The sequence below is a fragment of the Erythranthe guttata genome, chromosome 3 (assembly GCF_056151865.1).
Source record: "Erythranthe guttata isolate IM_541 chromosome 3, IM_541, whole genome shotgun sequence".
In the NCBI taxonomy this organism is placed as follows: Eukaryota; Viridiplantae; Streptophyta; class Magnoliopsida; order Lamiales; family Phrymaceae; genus Erythranthe; species Erythranthe guttata.
This window is the reverse complement of record NC_142535.1, coordinates 14305196-14328048: the sequence shown is the minus strand read 5'-3', so window position 1 is coordinate 14328048 and position 22853 is coordinate 14305196. Positions and strand designations below refer to the sequence as shown.

At 31.9% G+C, this 22853-nt stretch overlaps 1 protein-coding gene and 1 long non-coding RNA gene across 2 annotated transcripts; both read right to left on the bottom strand.

The window, feature by feature from the left end:
* Positions 1 to 1749: 1749 nt before the first annotated feature.
* Positions 1750 to 3709, bottom strand: LOC148771873 (uncharacterized). Its single transcript, XR_016030544.1, has 3 exons — positions 3419 to 3709; positions 3205 to 3286; positions 1750 to 2647 (listed from the first exon to the last, which is right to left on the bottom strand). It is a non-coding gene; the product is annotated as an uncharacterized LOC148771873 (long non-coding RNA).
* Positions 3710 to 17848: 14139 nt separating this feature from the next.
* LOC105971298 (MIZU-KUSSEI-like protein (Protein of unknown function, DUF617)) lies at positions 17849 to 19050 on the bottom strand. The gene has a single exon (XM_012996144.2). It carries the CDS (start codon positions 18746 to 18748, stop codon positions 18029 to 18031), a length of 720 nt encoding a protein of 239 aa, XP_012851598.2. The 5' UTR covers positions 18749 to 19050; the 3' UTR covers positions 17849 to 18028.
* Positions 19051 to 22853: the final 3803 nt, after the last annotated feature.

Here is a 22853-nt window from a genome sequence, read left to right as displayed (position 1 = left end):
TGTACCTGGTGCCCACAAGATCGAAAAGGAAATTACGAATTTCGTTGATTTTGGAACTATATTCTTAATTTATTTACAAATATGTAAATATGGATGTGTGCAAAATATGTATAAATTTATGCAAGAATTTTAAAAAATTACTGTGGAAATCAAACTGGAAATTATGAATTATGTCGATTTTGGAACAATATTTTTCACTTTGAATCCCCGAAAGTTCTGATTTTTTGATTTTATTTTAATGGAATTGGAATTCAAATTAGATTACAATTTCCGGTTTTATTTAAATTTGCAAAAAATATTTTCGATTACTCCGACATTTTTTTTCTAAAATTAACCTTATAATATCAATATTATTATGTGTTTGTATTATAGCTGACAAAAAAACTGCAACTTTCGAATTCCACCGATCCAAATAAAATTTCGATTTATGATCAATTTTTTCCATCAATTTTAAATTTTTTTAATAATAAAACTGGAATTAATTTTTCACCTCCGAAAAAAAATATCCTAAAAGAGCTAATTCTAATCCAAACTATCCAATTTTCACCCATAAATAGGATATAATATAATGAAATTCATTGCACCAAAGGCGAATCCCTCGCCCCAAGGGCCCCCATCCCTTTGCCCGACAAGGATTGATGGAGGATGTAAATCATGGTAACTCAACGGCCCGTTAAGGTAGCGGACCCGGATCTGGTGCACAAGGAACCAACCCCTCATTTGAAGTTGAAATTCCCACACTGCGGCTGCCAGGATTCGATCCTAGGACCTTGCACCAACTTACCACCTTCAGAACCAGTTGAGCAACACCCATGTGGGATATAATGAAATTCATTGAGTATATAGTATATAGTATAGAACAAATGGGAGGTTGAGTTTGGGGGGGTGGTTTGTGGGGGGTGCATGCACTTGGGGTAGGGGGTATGGCTTTATTTAGGGCAAAGTTAGAAAAAGAGTTGGTTTCTTGGAAACTGCCTTATGTAAAGTTGGTGGGGGTTTTTAATTTGTAACTGAGAATGAGTGTAGCAAATGGGTACCCATTTGCAATACAAATATGGGATTTTGTTCCTGTGTGCAGATATTGTCATAACTGGTTCTTTTTTGTCGTTATTACATAAATTACACTTTTGGACATGTGATTTTTTTAAAGTTTATTGTTTACTCATTCAAGATTCATTGAATTGAAATTCAATGAGGTCTTTATTTTTGGACGATAATTTGCATGCAAGTCTAGATTCAAGGTTTTAATTATTTTAGGTAAATATTTATTTAGATATATATATTGTCCTCTGTCCGTACAACAATGAACATTGTTTCTTGAATATTAAGGTAATATGTGTAAACACTGCAAAAACCTTGCACCAAAATTAGATGAAATTCCTCGCTCGCCCCCAGGGTCCTTATTCCATCGCCCGACATATTTTTAATGAAGGAATATAAATCATGTTGACTCAATGCTCCGTTAGAATAGTGGATTTGGGCCTAATATCCAGACGAAATTAACCCTCATTAGAGCTGAATTCTCACACCAAAATTGTCAGTACTCGATCCTAGGTCATTGCACCAACTTATTACCGTGAACCATGTTGAGCTTTATTCATGTGGACAGACAGTAAAAACTATATGTGTGAGATAAATGGGGTTTATTTGATGTTATGGTATGTGATAAGATTCTTTGAATTTGGGAGTAGTTTGGATTAAAAGATAGGGTGTTAGAAATGCTTGTGTTGTTTTGTCTTTGTGTACACATAGGGCCCTTTTGGTTCGGTAGTTTGGATAGATAGCTATTGATGAGATATGTAATACTGGGACTAAATTGTTGATTCACAGTGATTAATACTTCCTTTGGTTCGAGTTATACACACGAGACTAATAATCCCTGAGAACAAAATAACATGTTTTGTTCGGCTGACTTTAGGGATTATTGTGTGTTAATTAGTTAAATTACCGCATTGCCCCTGAAATATCATATTTTATATCATCTTCTTCATCTTCTTTACTTTAGAGAATCTCCCCCTTTTTAAAAAACGTTGTGTACCGATGAATCTCTCTCCATACCAAATTGGGAACTTAGAAAATTAGGGAGCACTGGCCCTTCAATTTGTTCGAAACAACACCCGAAAGTAGTAACCATTACGAGTCTTTAAACATGAACACAGCGACAACGAACAACAAAACAAAACAACATTACACCACATAATAAAACTCTAAAAAACAAAACAACGAACACAAACGAGTCTTTAAAACAGTATCGAAAGGGACAAACAAACTTTCAAACATTGTCGGAGTCATTTGCTTCTTCAATGTCGTCACTGAAACTGACGGTTGGTTCGTTACCCTCATTCCCACCCTCTTGATTCGCGTTGTTGTTGTTAGCAACGTTCCCACGACCTTCGTTTCGGATTCGATCATAGAGATCGTCTAAGTAAATCGCATAGTGGGGATCCACAACTTGGGGTGGATTTGGCTGAGGAGCAACAACTTCATCGTCAGCCACGTCATTACCGATGACGAGCGGAAGCTCTGGATCATATCCCACGAGGCCGCGAAAGTTGACTTCCGGGGCCTGTTTCACGTCAAACACGAAGTGGCAATCTTCGTATAACGGAAACCGGTTGATTCTAAAGGTCCTCTCTTCCTCCGTCTCCTACACATCAATACCATCGAATAATACGATCGAGTATTAATAAAAATTATTAAAATTCACAAATTAAGATTTTTACAAACTGAAGAACAGTACAACGAAGGACTGTCATGAAACATAACATTCCATATGCAGAATTCGAAAAGATATGATAAGTCCACATACACTTTCATCTACCAAAAAATGGTAATTACAACATTCATACTAATTCTTCAAAAACTTAACAAGGGTATCCACCGTCGTCCATGAAATCATCCATATGAAATGAAAATCCATCAACAGAAGAGTTAACAGATATAGATATAGATATAGATATATATATATATATATATATATATATATATATATATATATATATATATATATATATATATATATATATATATATATATATATATATATATATATATATATATATAGCTTGAACAACAACAAAGAAACAATTGGGTATTCTAAGGCTCTGTTGGTGAGGAGTTCTTGCAATGAACAAAGCCCTAAATTTCTCATTTTAAACTCGACGGAATTAAACAAAGATTTAAAATTCAAAGACAAAGAGGAACCTGCCACAATGACGAACACCGGAAAGTGTCAAAACTTCGAACGGAGGTTTCTCGCCGGACCCGTCTTTTTCTTCGATTCTATCTGCCAAAGTACAAACTATTTGTGAGCATTTTAAGAAGTTATTGAACGGATTAAACACTAAAACAAACAACAAATCTAAAAATTGAAAAAGACGGTGTAAGATCTGATTTCTCACCTGGGAAGATTTCTCACCTAGGAGGCTAGGGCTGCATCTGCGAGGGGAAACGGCTGATTATGTGAGTTTATATATCGATTTTTTCGTAATTTAAGAAATAATGAGGGACATTTTCGTCAATTCACATCGGGCAAGAAGTGGGATTGTATAAATGATATACTATCAAGTCAAAATTGGGTGGATAATTAATAATTCAATTGGTTGATTAAAATGGTGGGGCCATTTGTCAAGGACGGCAAATCAACCGAACCAAACATTGTACCCAGGAGTACAATTCATCCCATCCCTGCTAATAATGCAAACCAAAAGAGCCCATAGGGAATTATACTCAATAGTACTCACAATCAAACACTCGAATTCTTTTTACAAAAGTTGGGATATTTGGGGGAATTTTTGATATTATATTGTTGTACTATTGGTGGAAGTTAATTGAACATGCCCACACAATGGTGTAAACAAATTAGTATTTAAATTACTTTAGATTACATACTCACTAGGTCTTGTTTGTTTGGTTGACAAAATAGGGCTAAGAGTGTAATATTTAACTAAAACATTTAGATGTTAAATAGTAAGAAAAATAGTTCACTTACAAGAATATATACATTTTATGATCATTTACATAAATTAGAAGGAAAAATACCATCACCAACAAAAACAATGCATAAGTATATATATAATGTATTGTGTGTTAATTCATATGTTTCAATCTAATCGTCATTTTTACTTTTTAGAGAAATTTTCTTGTTTCATATTACTGTCGTTTTAAAATTTCAATAATGATTAACTATTATCTTCCAATTTTACTCGAGGACTGTTTCAAATGTTGATTCTCTCAAACAAAGAAGTAATTAATAGAGTTAGATTATGTTCAAAATTAATAAGGATATTTTAATAAGATCCATAAATATTTATCAATTTTTTTAATGTACATGTCGTCGAGAATTTAAACGACTGTTAATTTGAAAATGGGATAGTAATAAGTAGTTAGATGCATGTGGCTTAGAAATTACAATGATTGTTTAGACTTATGTCTCGTTCAGTTACTACTATCAAGTTCTACTAATTAACTAAATAGTAAGATGTTCAAATCCGCTCGAAAAAAACTCATAATTTAATATTATTATTTCATTAAATTAGTACTGACGGCTCCTCCCTATATGATTGGTTCTATAGAAGTTGAGAACTAAAAAAATGAAACAACCAAATTTATCATTAACATCATATCATTATTTTGTTAAATAAGAAGTTTTATTGATAAATTACATAAAATACTAAAATTTTAAAAAAATAATATGAAATTATATTCTAAGAAATCGAACACATTATCAATTGAATAACTATTTAGTTGTAAGAAATTAGTTCATTTTCATCAAATAAAAATTAATGAATTATAAGTAATAAAATGGCAATTGACAAAGGGCAAAACAGGGAACCGAAAACAATAAATCCTCGAGAAGACAAAAAGTAAACTAATAATGTAATAATAGTCCAGTTAATCATTCTCGTACAAAAGGCTCTCTCATGCTTATCATCAATTCAGTGGTCAGCATTTAAAACATGACAGTTAAGAGAGAGCTGTTTCTTTAATTAATTTTTTAATCACCATTAAATTATTGATTAATTAGTGATATTATTAATATTAATAAAATGTATATCTCTCCTAATCAAACGCGATTTCAGCACACGAGTTCAAATAAATATAACAAAACGGAGATGTTGTTTTCAGAAAACGACAAGTGGGACCCACGCTTTTTGACTATTTTGCCTTCATACAGCTGTGCGAGAGAAGTAGCCCCCCCCCCCACCCCCACCCAGCAAAGATCAACGGTTGAGATCAGCTGTATATGAATAGGTTGCATTTAAAAGGGCTTAATCTCACTTTGCACCCTCGAAATAGAGTTTTTTGCCACTTAGCATCCTTAAAAAATAATAATAGTATTTGCATTCTCAAAACACAATAAATCATTCACATTACACCATGAATTGAATAATAAAGAGAATTTTATTTTTTATTGGGTATTTATTTTTAGGGGTCATTAGCAATAAACCCCTCATATAGATAATAAATGGTGATATGTCCACCCCTTAAATCTTTCTTTGTGATAAACCCTTAGAATTTGTATTTCCAATTGTACCCTTATGTCAATTAGCCTAATTAGTCTTAATTATTCCTTTTTTCTATCTTTCCATAACAATAATCTAATTCCTAAAAATATGCTTCCAAATTCCTAAAAATTTGCTACCAAATCAAAAAATATATATATATATATATATATATATTTTAATTTTTTTATTATTTCGGATTTTTTCATTTTTTATTTATTTTTATTTTTTAATATTTTTTCTAATTAAAAATATTTTTTTATTTTTTTAAACAAAAAATTAATTTTTTTAAACAAAAAATTAATTTTTTTTTCTCGACAGATTTACAACTTCGAATATGACTATAGTTGAATATGGCTATTATGTGACTACGCTTTGTATAACAGTGTAATTAACATATTGTAGAAGCATAATTATTAAGATAACAGTAAGAATATGACTATTATGTGAATGTGACTGTGCTTAGTAAAACATTATAATTAACAGCCAGTAGAAGCATGATTATTAACAAAAACAACGAGAATATGACTATTATGTGACTACGGTTTGTATAACAGTAACTGAACATGACAGTGAGAATATGACTATTATGTGACTAGGTTCTGCGTAATGTGACTACAAGTAATCAGCACTTGAAAACACTTGCAATATTAATAGCAAAATACATTGCAACAAGAAAAAAAAATGGCTAAAAAAACAAAAAATAACTAATGTGATCTTTCAACAATGGCCATCGAACATGTTTTTTTGTTGCGGTATCCAACTCGGTTGCACCGACTGCACTTAATCTTCCGTTTGATCTTGTGTGATAAATATGACTACACTGTTGAATGTTGAACATATGCAGTACTACAAAAAAAAATGACAAATATAACTAAGTTGTTAAACATGACTACTCTGTCAAATATGACTACTCTATAAAATACACTGAAATACAACCAACTAATCTCGTAATTCAATGGGTTTTCCAGATCTAAACATTCAGAATATGCAGAATAATACAAAAATTAATAAAATCCCGAATAATTGAAAATCAATGTATGCGTTCATAACAAACAAATAATAGAACTGCAATTCAGATCCATAACATATTATATTGCTACATATTATATTGCTAGTTCGACAATTAATTCGAGAAAAAAAAAAAAAATTACCAATTAATATAGTATAAATTGGTATTTAGTGTCGAGAGAAGGGAAATCTCCATGTAGAAATCCGACGGAGGCGGCGACAAGGTGGGGGAGGCGCCGCCGCCAATTGTACCAAGCGTCGATGTGGTGGTGTTCGACGAGGGGGAGACGATCTCCAACATCGGCGGAGGAGGGCCTCCTGCAACGGATTTCGGCCGGCGGCGTTTGAAGAATTAAAAAATTGTTGACTCCGACGGCAGCGGTTTACAGATCTGGAGAAGAAGGAAAAAGAAAAAAAAGAAAAAAAAGAAAGAAAGAACGTGAAATGAACGAGAGAATGGAAGAAAGAGAGCGAGAACAGAGAAAAAATAGCGAGAGAATGGGAGAGAGAGAAATAAATTGTATTAGGTTAAAACCCTAACACATAAGGGCACTTTAGTCTTGTCATAGATGGTAAGGGGGGTTTCACTAATTTAGATTGGGATATGGGTTATTGGAAAAGTCTTTAAAGTCAATTGGGTTTAGTTCAAAATATTTTCCAAATAAGGGGTGTATTGCATATTTCCCCTTATTTTTATAGGGTTCAAAGTAACATTTTTTTTTTTAACTTTTTTCAACCTCCAACATAATTTCGAGCGCACAAAGTGCGAAAAAATAAAAATAACACTGAATTATTGAAAAAAAACTATATTTTCTTACAAAATAAAATAAAATATTTTTTTATCGCTAACTTATTCGATTGATGAATCTTTTATTGTAATTGGTGGAAATAATATGTAGAGTTTAGAAAAATATGATTTTCAGGTAACTTGATAACAGAATAGCTGAAAGATTTTTTTTAGTAAAATATTTCGATAATTTAAAAAAAAAATATGTAGATGAAATGTATTTTTATTTTTGCACGTTATAGCTTCAAAATGATTTATGAATAAAAAATTGATTTAACATTTGACATCCTAAAAAAATACCACTAAAAATGTTAAATTGCCTTTGTTAACTTTAAAAATTAATTTGGGGTGCATTATGCATGATATATTATGTTTCTAGGATGCAAAGTGCTATTAATTTATTTTCATGGTGCAAAGTGTTAAAATGATATATTTAAAGGGTGCAAAGTGTGATTAAGCCGAAATGTTTTTGGGTGGTCATAAAATGAAGAGTATGACTTTCAACGGCTTCCACGTAGGATGGGACCCACAGTCAGCCTGGAAGAATCTCACGTGATTCGAGTTTGAATCGGGTTTGACTTTTCCAACGTTTTTTATGGGACGAACGGCTGTATGGACCCCACTCGCCGTCACGGAGCGTGTGTGTCGCTGCCTCAAGTAATTTATTTCAAATTTTAATATTACTAACTCATAATAACAATCGTGTGTTAGTAGTCTATAATGAATCTCATGACTAAGTTGCACCATTGCATTTTATCAACTTAAGCACATAATTTAGAAATTGATTTTGTTTGCAAATAAATTTTTAAATTTGATTCATTTTTGTGAAATATTTTTTCCTAATATTGAAAATTTTGGATAGGGAAATCAAGGATAAAAATATAAAATGTGATTACTAGTTAATTACAAAAATGTTTTTCCGTATAAGCAGCTCCGATGGTTCGTTTCTCAAATTATATGCTAAAATTGCTTATGGACTCGTGTAAATCTTTGAAATTGGATTTCATTGATGAACCATGACCCAACTTTATCATGTTTAATGGGCTCAAAATTAGATCAAAGGCTCAAGAGTAGGTATAACTTATAAATACACTATATTCTCCACCACAAAACGCTTTATTTACACACAATACCCACTCCTACACACACAAAAATACACGATAAAATCACAAATCTCACTACGTCTTCTCTATTTCGTTTTCTTTATCATTTTACTCTTTCTTGAACTATGTTACCAATTAACTTGGGGTTGGAGGGTTTCTCCGGGGCTTTCAAGTGAACAGATCGAGATCGATGAAGGTGTTCGAGAAGAGCCAATGTTGATGGTGGTTAAATTGACCTCTATCAACTAGTATTGCAAACATTAAAAAAATTGATTAGTAGAAAAAACTCATCATTAGTTTTTAATTTTCTATTTTTGTAACATATGTACTAGGGCGAGTCCACCATTGGGTCAAGGGTCTCAATCCACCTTCAATTGAATTTTTATTCACTATATTATATCTATATATTTATTTAGCCTATCCAATATTTATTATTTAGTTCACCCAAAATCTAAATTAATGTAAAAAAATCCTAAAATTTTAATTATTATATTATATCTAATATTTATTTAGCTTACCCAAAATCCATATTAATGCAAAAAAGTCATAATTTTTTTTCCCTATATGCAAAAAAAAATTATTGTTTTGTCAAAAACAGTCGTAACTCTTTTTTTTCAGGGACGCTGCTCCCGAACTCTTGAAAAATTAAGTCCATTTTATTTAACTAGATCCTGAACTCGCATGTATTATGCGTTGTGTGTTGAGTTTTACTTCTTGCTACTTGTATTTCACTCCGCAATCCAAAGGCAATTCAATATTTTAACGTGAAAAATAAACTATTTTGTTATATAATTCATTTTAATTAGGAGAAATAATTTAGCACATTCACAACTCACAACCACAGTCCACATCAATTAGACCCGCCTGGTGGGCAGACAATTGGAAGGGGTGGTTTTGGGCATTTGAGAGGGTTCAACACGTGGCGTTGTCTTATTGGAAGGTTAAAAACAAGAAGCAGTTGTGCAGTTAATCAAATTACAGTTGTCAGCTGACTATTCAACCCACCGCTTGCCGCAACTATCATCCCCGTTTATTTGCAATTTTTTTTCCATTTATGGGGAAATTACAACCAACCATGTTGTACGGTCAAATGACGAAAATCTCCTTATGTTTGAATAATTACAACTATCTCATCAACTATGAATCTTCTTACACGTCCATCTTTATGATGTCAAATTTAACATAATCTTCTAGATTCCATGGAATGCTCTCTAGTTTGTACTCGTTTTGTACAAAAATGCAGTTTATGATGGACCACAATCTAATATATACAACATCTTGCTTCAAAATGTGGAGCTCGAATGTAATAAAACGGGTACAAAATTGAGAATTTTACATATAATCTAGAAGTTTCCACAAAATTTGACACTGCAAGGATAGACGTGTAAGAAGATTTATGGTTGAGGGGCAGTTGTAATTATCCAAATATGAGGATTTTTTCTTAATTTGACCATACGTAAGGAGTTATTCGTTATTTACCCTTTATCTATTTATAAATAATTTGCAGTTGTTAGATATATGCAATATACTTCAATTTGCTTAACATAATAGTTGGTTTAAAATCATAAAAGAGTATTACTCATTTCTCCATTGATTTATTTATTATTATTATTTTTATTTATCATGTAAGCCTTCTTTTAACTCTTTTAGAGTACTGATGGAAGAAGTTTACTTAATTAGCCCTCATCTAAAAATTAAGGATTATATAAAATTTTAAGGGTTATTCGAGCCTACTCAGTAAAACATACAAGTAAATTATATATAAAACTCATATATTTTGATGAAATAAAATTAAAATCATGATTCAATATAATTTAGAGAATACTTTGATAAATTAGTAATTTCGCTTGAATAATAATTTCTCTCAGCCCTGACTTGATATTAACTGATTAAGTTCGATAATTTAATATTTTACTAAATTAATAGAATTATGTTGGTTCCAACTGTATTAATTTATTCACGTTTAACTATATTCGGCGGTGAATTTCACTAATATTTTGATTTTTTTGAAATTAGAAATGAAAAAAATTCAAAATGGTGTTTTCCCCCACTAACTCCAACATAAAATACTGAAAAGGAAAAATAAAAGAAAAAAATCCCATAATTTATTCAAAATTAGTTGGAGTCCATTTTCAAGAATTAAATAAAAAATCCTAACCCAAATCCAAATAGGTTTAATTAAGTTGAGGCGCTGGATTTGTTGTAATAATTAGGGGGACCCACTTGTGTTTCCCTCCAACCAAATAGGTTGTTTTCTTTCGGCCGCATGCACGCTTTATTTGTAGTACATTTGCAACACCAATTCCGCGTGGATGGTTGTACTTTTTGTCCATACCTCCTAGGGGTGGGCATTCGGGTCGGGTTATTCGGGTATAACCCGACCCGGTCGGGTATTACCCGACCGGATCGGGTAATTTTTTACATAGCCGGGTTTTTCCCGGGTTCGGGTACCCGGTGATCCCAAACCGGTTCGGGTCCGGGTAATAGAAATTCTACCCGGGTACCCGATCGGGTACCCGGTTTAAAAAAAAAAAAATTTTTTTTTTTTTTTATATATATATATGTCTGTAATACATACTATATATATATATATGTCTATATTTGTATGTATATATATGTATATGCCTGTGTGTGTATATATATATATGTATATCAGTATATGTATATGTATATGTATATATATATATATATAAATATATATATGTATATATATGTCTGTATATATATGTATACCTTAAAAAAAAAAAAAAAAAAAAAAAAAAAAAAAAAAAAAAAAAGAGGAAAATAGCAAAACCCGAACCCGACCCGAACCCGACCCGAAATAACCGGGTACCCGGGATGCCGGGTACCCGGTTATCTCGGGTCGGGTTCGGGTAATTTTTTTTTTGCAAAAAACCCGAATAACCTGACCCGAATAACCCGAATAACCCGACCCGACCCGAATGCCCACCCCTAATACCTCCCTATTTATTGGTCAACCAATTTTGGTTAAGATTTCTTTTTCATTATTAAATTTTGTTTCGGTTGTTCATACATTTCAAGCATATTCCTTTTTTTTTTTTTTTTTTCAAATTGATGATGAAAATATTTTTTCAATTGATCAAGTAGTTTGAGTCAGTAATATTCCAATTGACACCATTAGGGGTTTAGGTGTGAAAGTTGGAACGGAAATTTTGATCACCGTCGGTTCCTATTAACAAAGTTTCAATTTTGGAACACATATTTTCGTTTCAATGTCCCATATTTTTCGATTTTTTTGGATCGGAATTGAAATTATGTAAAAATATTTGGAATTTTCAATTTTCAATCTTATTTAATTTTAGAAATTAATTCCAAAATTCCTAGTTCAGGTGACGTGATTTAATTAGGATTTTACACCCCAAAACAATATAAATTATACTATGATTATTACTCCATCTGTCCATAATAACTGTTTCTTTTTAAACATATTTCGTTCCATATTATATGTCACTTTAGATTTTCAATACTGCATTAATTACTTGAATTCCAGTTTATACCCTTATTAACTCTTTCTACTACTCTTTTTTTTAATTCATTTCTCTCTGTTATTAATTATAAGATGATATCATTTTAGTCTGAAAACATACTCCATCCTTCACTCAATAGTTGTCACTTTTGTTAATTGCAAACATATTAAGAAACTAAATAAATAGGCATAGATATTAACAAAAAATATCGTAAATCACTAATATGCCCATGCCATTAATTGATTTTTAACTAATTATATTTTAATTAATTATGGGTGAGAAAGGGCAAAATTGAAAAATTGCAATGAATAATTCCTTAGAATAGTAAAATGACAAATAATTTGAAACATAAAAAAATGGCAAAAGCGACAATTATTAAGGGAGTGCGGAAGTATATTTTTCATAAAATTAAGACACATTTAATAAAATCCTTAATTCGTGTGGAAAGCTAAAAACAATTATTGAAAGGGAACATAGGGAAATTAAATTAGAAATGTTCTTTAGAAATTACACTTCATATTGATATCACATTTTTTAACAGTTTTGTCCCGCAATAGATGATCTAGCGGTTGGAGCAAGTGAGCTTGTGTCAATCAACATAAGTTCGAATATACGTGTCTTGTATGATTTACAAACTATTATACAAGAGTGTATGTTTACCCAGTGTACATATATAGTTGACATATAGATTACAATCAGCTCAAATCAGCTCCATATACCATATACAAATTCTCAATTTATCAATACACCTTTCCTTTTTCACAATTTAGAACATAATTAAATATTGGGGATCACTATAACAAATTCCAACTTTTGCTTACTTGAATACCAAAAAAATAAAATAAAAAAATTAATAGTAAATTACTTTAATACCCTTAATGAAAATTAAAACCAAAAAAATACTACAAATATTATTTTTCTTTCTTAAATACCAAATAATCAAAAACCCTCAAAAACCATTTCCCTCCTCACTCACAAAACCCTCACCTCCTCCACCTCCTTCTTCTCCCTCCCAAAAAACCCTCATAAAAAACCTCAAAACTAAAGAAATTAAAACCTTACACAACTTGCAAAATGGCGTCAAATGACAATAGAATGGTAGTTTACCAGCAAGGAGAACCTATTAAGGTATGTATTCATGTATTTTTTGAGCTAAAACATCGATTTTGATTCTTTTTTTTTTTTAAATACGCCATCCACTTTCGACACATACAGGTCGAAAATGTGCTTATTTTTCGACATGTATGTGTCGAACTTTGCTATTATTTTCGACCCTGAAGTGTCGAATGTTCCCCTATTTTCGACACTTAAGTGTCGAATTTGCCCCATATTTTCGACACCTAAGTGTCGAATTTTTCCCATGTTTTCGACACTTAAGTGTCGAAAATAGGGGACAAATTCCACACTTAGGTGTCAATTTTTTTCTTGTTGCAAATTTACTTGTCTAATATTTTCTCCACTTTTGTGTAGATCGATTGCAAACATTCATTTACGACGTCAGAAAAATTCCCAACAAAAGAAGCTTTAATGGCATGGGTTCGTGAAGTATGTAAAAGAATTGGAATGATGCTAATGATTGCGGGTTTGAGTGACGGGGATAGAGGACGTAGGATAAAAAACATATTCTAAGTATTTTTGGACAAAAAAAAATTCAAATTATAAAAAAAAAAAAAAAATTTGAAACAGAAAAGTTTCGACAGCTAGCTGTCGATTTTTGTCTGTTTCAAATATTTTTTTTTTTGATAAATTGCATTTTTTTTTTGTGAAATTAACCCCAAATCTATTGCAATGTAAAATAAAAAAACATATTCTAAGTGTTTTTAGACAAAAAAAAATAAAAAATTTAAATTATCAAAAAAAATCAATTTAAAACAATCAAAATCCATATAAAACTAAATTAAAAAAAAAACATGTAAATGAAACATAATCCATCAAACAACATCCATCTAAAACAAAAAAAAAAACATCTAGACCAAACAAAATCCATCAAAATTTGTGTACAATTCCGGTATCTCGGGACCTCGGACTGGTTCGTTGCTCGAATCACATACTTCTACAGTCGAAGGTAGAGCCGGCACCGGATTCGTTGAGGAAGAACCCTCTCCAGACTTCTTCTTGATCGTGGTCTTTTTCTTGGTCGTGATTGCCTTGCCCTTGTCCTTATCGGATAATTCCTTCATCTTCTTACGGTTCGAGACAGTCGGAGGTATACGAGGTTCACGTGGTTATTCCACTGCAAAATAACACACAAATAAAAATAAATATACATAATATAAACATAAGAAAATAAAAATAGGAAAGAAAAAAAAAATAATAAAAAAAAAAAGAAATATTACACAGTAAAAATTCGACAGAACACTGTCGAAAATTGGTAGAAAATTCGACAGCTAGCTGTCGGTTTTCCTACCCATTTTCGACAGTGTTCTGTCGAATTATCAAACATTAACTTCAAAGTTTTCAAAAAAATCGACAACTAAATGTCGATTTTTTCAGAATTTTCGACATCAATCTGTCGAAAATTCTGAAAAAATCGACATATACAGGTCGAGTTTTGTGAACGAAGAACCGACCCACGAATCTCAAATCAATGCTCAAATCGACTGAAATTAGATGTACCCATTACTAATTAACGATCATTCCTACCTAAAACAATCAAATCCTAATTACCCATATCAAACAATGAAATCCTAAATAAATATTAAAGAAAAAAAATGGAAAACAAATATTACTTGGAGGGAAAACAACGGCGCCGGCGGAGTTAGGCGGTGGCGTCCGGTAGCGGCGAGGGTTGCAGCGGCGGTAACGACGGTGGGGAGGAGGAGCAACGGTGGAGGGAATTTGAAAGAAAAGGGGTTTTTTTTTTTGTATTAAAATAGGTAATTTAAAAAAAAAATTAATATAATTAATATTTTGTATGAAAGGGTGTTTTTGTACTTTTTTTTTTTATTTTGGTATTAAAGTAAAAAAAAAAACTTATAAATATGTACTCAATTGTAGTTTTCAACTTGGTAGCATTCAAGTGAGCAAAAGTTGTGATTTGTTATAGTGACCCCTTAAATATTTCAATCAATAACTAATGGGGGAAAATAAAACATAGGCTCTATTTTAATTTATCTAAGATAGGGGCAACCATCGAATCATGCTTCTTGATTTAATACATGATTCCAAAGTGAAGTTGTCTCCCTGAAATAATTATATATACGAAAGCATGTGATTACATTCTAATACAAACAAATAATTTTGATGCAAAGCAGTAGACAATTAATTGATTAATTAGTTGATTATTACAATCTAATCCACCATTATCCATTAGTTAGGCAGCTACTCATTGTTAACTATGAGGAAGTTTCCACTTCTCCTTCATCCAAACAACCAAATCTTAAAAACTATTGGTGCATTCATATATATATATATATATATATATATATATATATATATATATATATATTGCAAAATTTTCAACAAACAGCTCATTCATATATTTTGTATAATTATACAAAAATAATTATTCTTATGCCTTGTTTGGAACCCTATATTGTGGTTGTTGGTAACTTTTTTTCTTTTGTAACTTCTCTTTTTGATTACTGGTCACTCAAAGTGCACTGAGTTAATTTCAGTATAGTGTAATAACTTGCAAATTATACGAGAAGTGTAAATCATATTAGGCTAACCGTGTCTGATATAAATTTGACAATGTTTATTAAATTATGTATAACTTTCTCATTTGTCGCCAAATTTAGCTGATTCAAGTCGGATTAGAAAGTCAATTTGAAGGGCTCTTACATTAATGTTTTGAGTTTTCTCAAATAGGAATAATAAAATAGTCAAAATCACGTTTGGAGTCGATCTATTGTAAGCTAGGCGGTGTTTGTTCAACTATACATAGCTCTCTCACCTAACATCCAATGTAGTTGATTAAAATTGACTAAAAAGTCAATTTAAAGAACTACAACTTTGATAAGTATTTCACCAAATTGAAACTGAAAGAGGGTTAAATTATGTTTCAAATTGGCTCATCATGCTCATTTTGGGCATGTTCAACAATTATTCTTTTGAAAAATAATATATTTCCCTTTATACAATTCATCCTTGTTGAATAAAACTATACTTTAGTTGAAATTTGTCAACAAAGGGGGGGAAATGCATTAATTAATTCGATTTGATTAGAACTTCAGAAATCTGAATCGAGTTTGGGAGATGAGAGAATGAGAACTATAGGTAAAAAGTTAAATAAGATGATGAACAGTACCAGTAAAATTGAAACAACATTTAAAATTTCTCGGCCATTAATTTATAATTGAGTATTTGTCTTTTCAAAAAAAAAATTGTTATTGGGCTTCCATTATTTGAGACTAGTATATTAATATCATTAAATCGATTTTATAAGTTCTGCAGGCCCAATATTTTGTTACAAGTCTGAAACCTAACTTTGCTATTTTTCCTTTTTTCTTTGTTGTTACATTATAGGGTAAATTACAGTCACATCCCCAAAGTAATGCTAAATTATGAAAAAAAACTCTCATGTTTGGATAATTATCACCATCGCTCAACTATAAATCTTTTTACACGTCCACCCTCACGATGTCAAATTTAGTTGCATCTTCTAGATTATGTGGAATATTCCTCAGTTTGTACTCATTTTACACCGTTCGAACTCCACATTTTGAAACAAGATTATCATAAGATGTGCTTCTTGGCTTGTAAATATCAGATTGTGGTGCATAAAAAACTGCATCTTTGCACAAACCGAGTACAAACCAGAGAACATTCAACGGAATCTCTAGATTCTGTTGAATTTGACACTGTAACGATATACGTGTAAGAAGATTCATAGTTGATGAATTGTTGTAATTAGTAACTATCCAAATAAGAGGTGGTTTTTTAAAAAAAATTGACCTTATTGGAGATATTAATATTAAATTATACATTTGACTAACAGATTAAGCTTTTGGTTGAGATGTTCATTCAACATGATATCAAAGCCAGACCAAATGAAAGGTCCTGAGTTCGAATCCCACAGCCAGGGGCGGATCCACCTATGGTCTAGGGTGTGCAGTTGCACACCCTTGGGTTTGGACAAATATTACTATTATAGATATTTTGACAACAAAGGCTGTTGGTTGAGGTGGTAAAGATATTCTAACTCCACTATATAGGTCATGGGTTCGATTCCCCACTCTCTCAATAACTGACTTCAATTTCAAATCTTAACATTTTCATATTTTTTTCTCTTTAAATATTCCACAATTCACCCAAAAATTTTAAATTGTAAATTTTTGGTCCACTAATTTTAACATTTTCACATTTTTTCTCTTTAAATATTTCCACAATTCACCCAAAATTTGTAAATTGTAAATTTTTAGTCCACTATTTTTATAAAGTGATATTTAAATTTTTTATTCTACAATTTCGAACCCCCTTGGCAAAAATCCTGGATCCGCCACTGCCCACAGCCACCCATTTAAAAAAATATTTCAAGTGCAAGGTTTCGAATGTAATTCGCCAGCACTTGAGGGGCATAATAGAGACCTTACCTAAGGAGATTAGTCGTAAATTATCCTACATTGTTGAGGGGGCGTAATGGAGAGCTTACCTAAGGAGATTAGTCGTAAATTATCCTAAATTGTAATCTAGCAACTATAGGGATTCAATCGGCAACACAAACAAAACCAGTTTTTTCTTCCTTTTCATTTATTTATTTATTTTTAATTATTATTTATTTATTTTTTATTTTTGTAATAAACATTTAGACAACTTTGACGCATGAAAAAAGAAAATACCTTTTTCGTTCTTTAATTGTAGGTATCGGTTAATCTCAGAATTGCAGTACTTCTGATTCTTGTGGAATCAGGACAATCTACTTTAATTGCAAATTCATAAAAACTGAAATTCCTTACAATTAAATTTGAAATTCTAATTTAAATTAATTCAAAAAAAAAAAAATTTACAAAAGCGTACCAAATTTTAATTGCATTATTAATTAATGTAATAAAAATCCCATCATATAATATATGAGTAAATGCAAAAAGTACCCCGTGTAATTTTTAAATAGCAAAAAATCCCCTTTATCAAAATAAACTAACAAAAACCCCTATGAAATTAAATTATTCATATATAGCACACTCGATCCATTATTCAACGAACTCTGAGAAAGAAGATACTAAGTTCTTGGCCGGAAGCACCATCCGGATTGATCATGTAAAACGACTCGGAATCCTTCGACCCCATAACCCTCTCGAATCTCGCCCTTATGTACGTCATCTCTCCATCGGCGGCGGCGTCCTTCTCCGGCGACAATGCCGGCAGAACTCCGGCGCCCATCGAAACCCCCCGGAGCAGCTGCATGACGTGGAGCTCGTCCTCCGTCATGTTCTTCCTCCTGATCGAGTACCCCATTTTCCGGCCGTTGCAGTACACCGCCCACACGTACTCTTCCAGAAGCTTCTTCTTCTGCGTCTTCGTGTCGGTTTCCAGGGCGATCCTCAGCACGTCGGAGGCCATCTCGCGGTGGAGTGCCGCCGCGAGGACGGGGAGCTCGATCACGAAGAGCGGCGGCCGGTGGGGGTCCTCCTGTATGGCCAGGCTCAGCCTCCCTTTGCGGTGGCCGAATAGGGTTCCGGTGGTGGCCTTGTCGGCGAGGAGCGGTTTCCGGTGTCGGGTGCCGAGCAGGGCCACCATCTTGCATCCGGTTGTCAGCATGGGGAAGAGTTTGAACATGCGGAAGAGACCTCCTCCGCCGCCGCCGCCGCCGCCGGAGCCGCCGGATTTCGATGACGGTTTCTTGGTGGTGGTGTGGCGGAGAAGGGATAGTAGGGCGGGGCTTTCCATATGGGTGGAAGAATGCAAGAATGGCATTCTTGATTTTTTTTTTTGGATTAAGTTAAATATTTATATTATAAAAAAATTATATATTGAGTTTAAGGTTTCAATTATATGGAGAATATATGTATATATATTGGGAAAGATGCTCTTTCTATATATAAATGGGGAATGATATGAGGGTATTTTTTTTTTTTTTTTTTTTTTTTTTTAAGGTTTGAACTTTTAGTAGTTATGTGGATTGAGATTTGAGAGGACACTATTTTGGTGTGTGTGTGTGTGTGTGAGTGGAATTGGGAGAGGGTTGAATGAAGAATGATGGGATATAAGTAATGTGGAAAGCTTTTGGAAAAAAGGATGAAAAAGAAGTTAGCTAGCTAGGGTATAGGGCCCCCATGCTAAACTCGGATATCATTCGCTGAAGTTATATGCTACATCGGGTATTTGTTAACTGTAGATGAGGTTAAATAACCAATGACTAAGTATACATACACATGTGTGTGTGATTATGTGTAGATCTACGGTTAACAATCATCCGGCATTAACAACTGGATGTATTATAGAATTTCCCTACAACTCGGTATCTGTTCCGTCGGACAATTCACTTCCACCTTTAATACTTGAACAATATAATGTTTGAATATTTTTTTTCAAGGTTGAAAATTAGTATTTTATGATATAATTTGAATGTCCGTACCCGCCAATTTAATGACAAGTCGAATATTACCTACTAAATTCGGTGTGGGACGGAGTCGGTACTTAATTGGCATGTCAAATTGTGATTCCTAATTAATTGAAATAATTTGGAGTAGGAAAATGAGAGGTTGCCAACTTTGCTTTACCATGGATCTCCAACTTTGCTAAGTTACAGAGCTAATGTACAAAGTTCAGTTATGGAGCTTAGTTATATTCAGTGGTTATCTATCATCGAACGTTTACATATTTGCGATCATCTCTCCCCCAAATCTTATAGCTAAACAAAGTGAATCAACAAAATACGAGGATATGATTTTCAAAACGACTATTATGCTTGAATGTAATTATATGTGTGTGTGCATGCGTCACTCTATGTGGTATGTGTGTGTGTCACTATGCGGGGGTGTGCGTGCGAGTGTGACTGTGTATGGAAGAGTTTCAATGATAATAGCAACTGAGAGAGAGAGAGAGAGAGAGTGGAGCAGATCGCAACAAATATCTATGGAGGCATGAAGAAGAATATATGGATAAATGATTTTCACCAAAATGCCAAAATTTTACTGTCCTGATTTGAAAGAGTATTAGTGTCCGAGGTATTTCAGTAAATTGCCACTTTTTAATATTTATATGGTGGGTATATATTATATTATGGAAATTCTTTTGTTATTTAGTAGTACTCTACAAGTGTTGCTTTCTATATGAATATCAAACAAATATATACATGTATAATTACTATCATAGGCTTCATAGCTATAAACGTGTCTACATTTTATTTAGTGAAACGGGATTTAGAACAACCAAATGGAATAGAATCTGTTTCCCAATTTGAGTTATTTGACTCCAACTCTCTTACAATACCCAATTTACATTATTATTAGTGATATCATCATATTTAACTATTTGATGTTTTATCTCATGTTATATATATATATATATATATATATATATATATATATATATATATATATATATATATATCAAAAAACAAAAGGAGGTGGAGAGAGCTAGGAGGGCCCTAAAGTATGTGTAATTAATTTAGTGTGATATATATATATATATATATATATATATATATATATATATATATATATATATATATATATGTAAGAAAAGGGATCTATGGTTGAAGTTTGATGTTGACAAAGTTTAGTGATGGAAGGAATGGGGCTCTAAAGGTGATATACAGATAAGGATGGTTTATGGTTCGGACCACAAACAAAGATGTTGAAAGGGAAGAAAATCGACAAAGGGCGCGCCCGTAGTGCTGACCTAGCTGGCGGAGTAAGAAAGTTCGATTACTATTGCCAATATTTTTTAGGTCAAACTCGTCACATAGTATACCTTTCTTTTCGTAGTGTGATTTACATCTCTCGTCGTATAGTTTGCAATCTATGTATTAGAAGATGAGTTTCAGTGCACATTTCTGAGTAATCCGATTTCTTCGTAAAATAAAAATAAATTTAAAATTAAAAATTAAAATAAAGGGAAAAAGAAGTCTTTGTGATGGTGCTATTGGCATGTGCATCTCCTCCACATTATTGTAAATTATCTTTATTGTTTCACAATCAAATCAGCCAAACTCTCCATAACACAGAGAGAGAGAGAGAGAGAGAGAGAGAGAGAGAGAGAGAGAGAGAGAGAGAGAGAGAGAGAGAGAGAGAGGATGCACCTACAATACTCTGTCCTCCCTAAACATTTTCAGCCTCTTGTCAATTTCTACTTTACTTTGCCAAACAAGTGATTTTCCTTTTCCATCATTCTCTTCATAATTGCATTTTCTTTTTATTCCTCAAAAAATACTTATTTATTATATATATATATATATATATTCTAATAACTATATATAACATTGAAAAAAGCTACAAGCATTCCTTCATTAATGCATGTTTTGATGGATATAATTAATGCCTCAAAGAATACTTTTCATAATTATATCAAATAATTAATTAGGATATTTTTCTAATTCACCCGTTAATATATACATAGCTTCCTCTCCCGAAAGGAATTTTTAAAACTGTAACGAACTTGAATAATTTTCTATTGAATTACGAGAAAACAACACCAAAAGTTATAACTATATATAAAAAAAAAAACTCATAGATATAGGTTTCAAAGTGACTATGGTGTGTAAAATACTCGTAAAATTAAATGTATTGTTTAACAAAAAAAATATTAATTAACCAACTACTGAATTAACAAAATTCATCGAAGAAATATGTGGAGAGGACTAGCTAGCTTATGAAGACGGTTACCTAGTCCATTTCCACGTCGCCCCCCTCATTATATTTCATTTATCCATTTTTTTAATCAATAATTTGATTTATCCAATTGGCTCATTATTATATGTTTCATTGAACTTTCTAGTGTCTTTTTTCAAGAATCATGGATGTCTTCAATAATGCATGACCATTATTGTCCTGCATAATGTGCATGCACAATCAGCTGCGGAGTCAGAATTTTAAATTCGAGAATTGAATATAGTAAAATAATTATGATGGGAGCCGTAAATGTTATCGTACACATAGAGATTTGAAAAATATTATCTGTAGCCTCCCTGACTCTATGTTGGCGCCGTCACTGTCTACATTCTTAGGCAATCATAGAGCCCTATTACTCCACAAGTTTTCATATCGCTAACTAATAAATGCTACTAGTTAGATTGAAAATATATATATATATATATATATATATATATATATATATATATATATATATATATATATATATATATATATATATATATATATATTATGTACTAGGATTGAAAGATTCTTTCTCTTCGTTGCTTCTTGTGTGTGTACGTGCTGATTTTCTTTTAATTGTTAAAGGAATATCCTTATTATTCTTATTAGCAAAAAGTTTCTCATGATTAATTTCTTTTAGCAAACTACTCTTAAAAACTCCCCATTTAAAAGTTGTGCGTTAATAAAATAACATGAAAGCTTTTAGCTATTTAATATAATAGAATAAATTATTTTTTGGTCAAAATAAACTTCTTTGATCATACTTTGTAGAAGTTGGGAGTATTATAATTTATTATTAAAAAGTTTTGGCCCATAAAGTATTGTTTGGTGAAGAAGATGCATTGCATTTAGGCGGAATAATAAATATAAGCCTTCAAAAAATAATAATGAGTTTGGGAATTAAAATGGGACCTAATTGCAAAGTGGAATGAATTACCACTATTAAATACTATTTGTTGCTATAATTAGTTTGGAAATAATGTGTTGCAATAATTAGTTTGGGTTTATTTCGGTAAGACAATTTGGTTTCGTATTTTTCACTTTTCAAATTAAACCCATTTTCTATATCTATTTTCACGTATCCAAATAAAATGCAATCGAATTTTTTTTTTACCGCTAGTCTCTAATGTCTCGAGTCTCCTCTTTCTTGGAATCTTAATCTCCATTTGTGTTTTAATAAGACGAGTTCTATTGTAAATGTA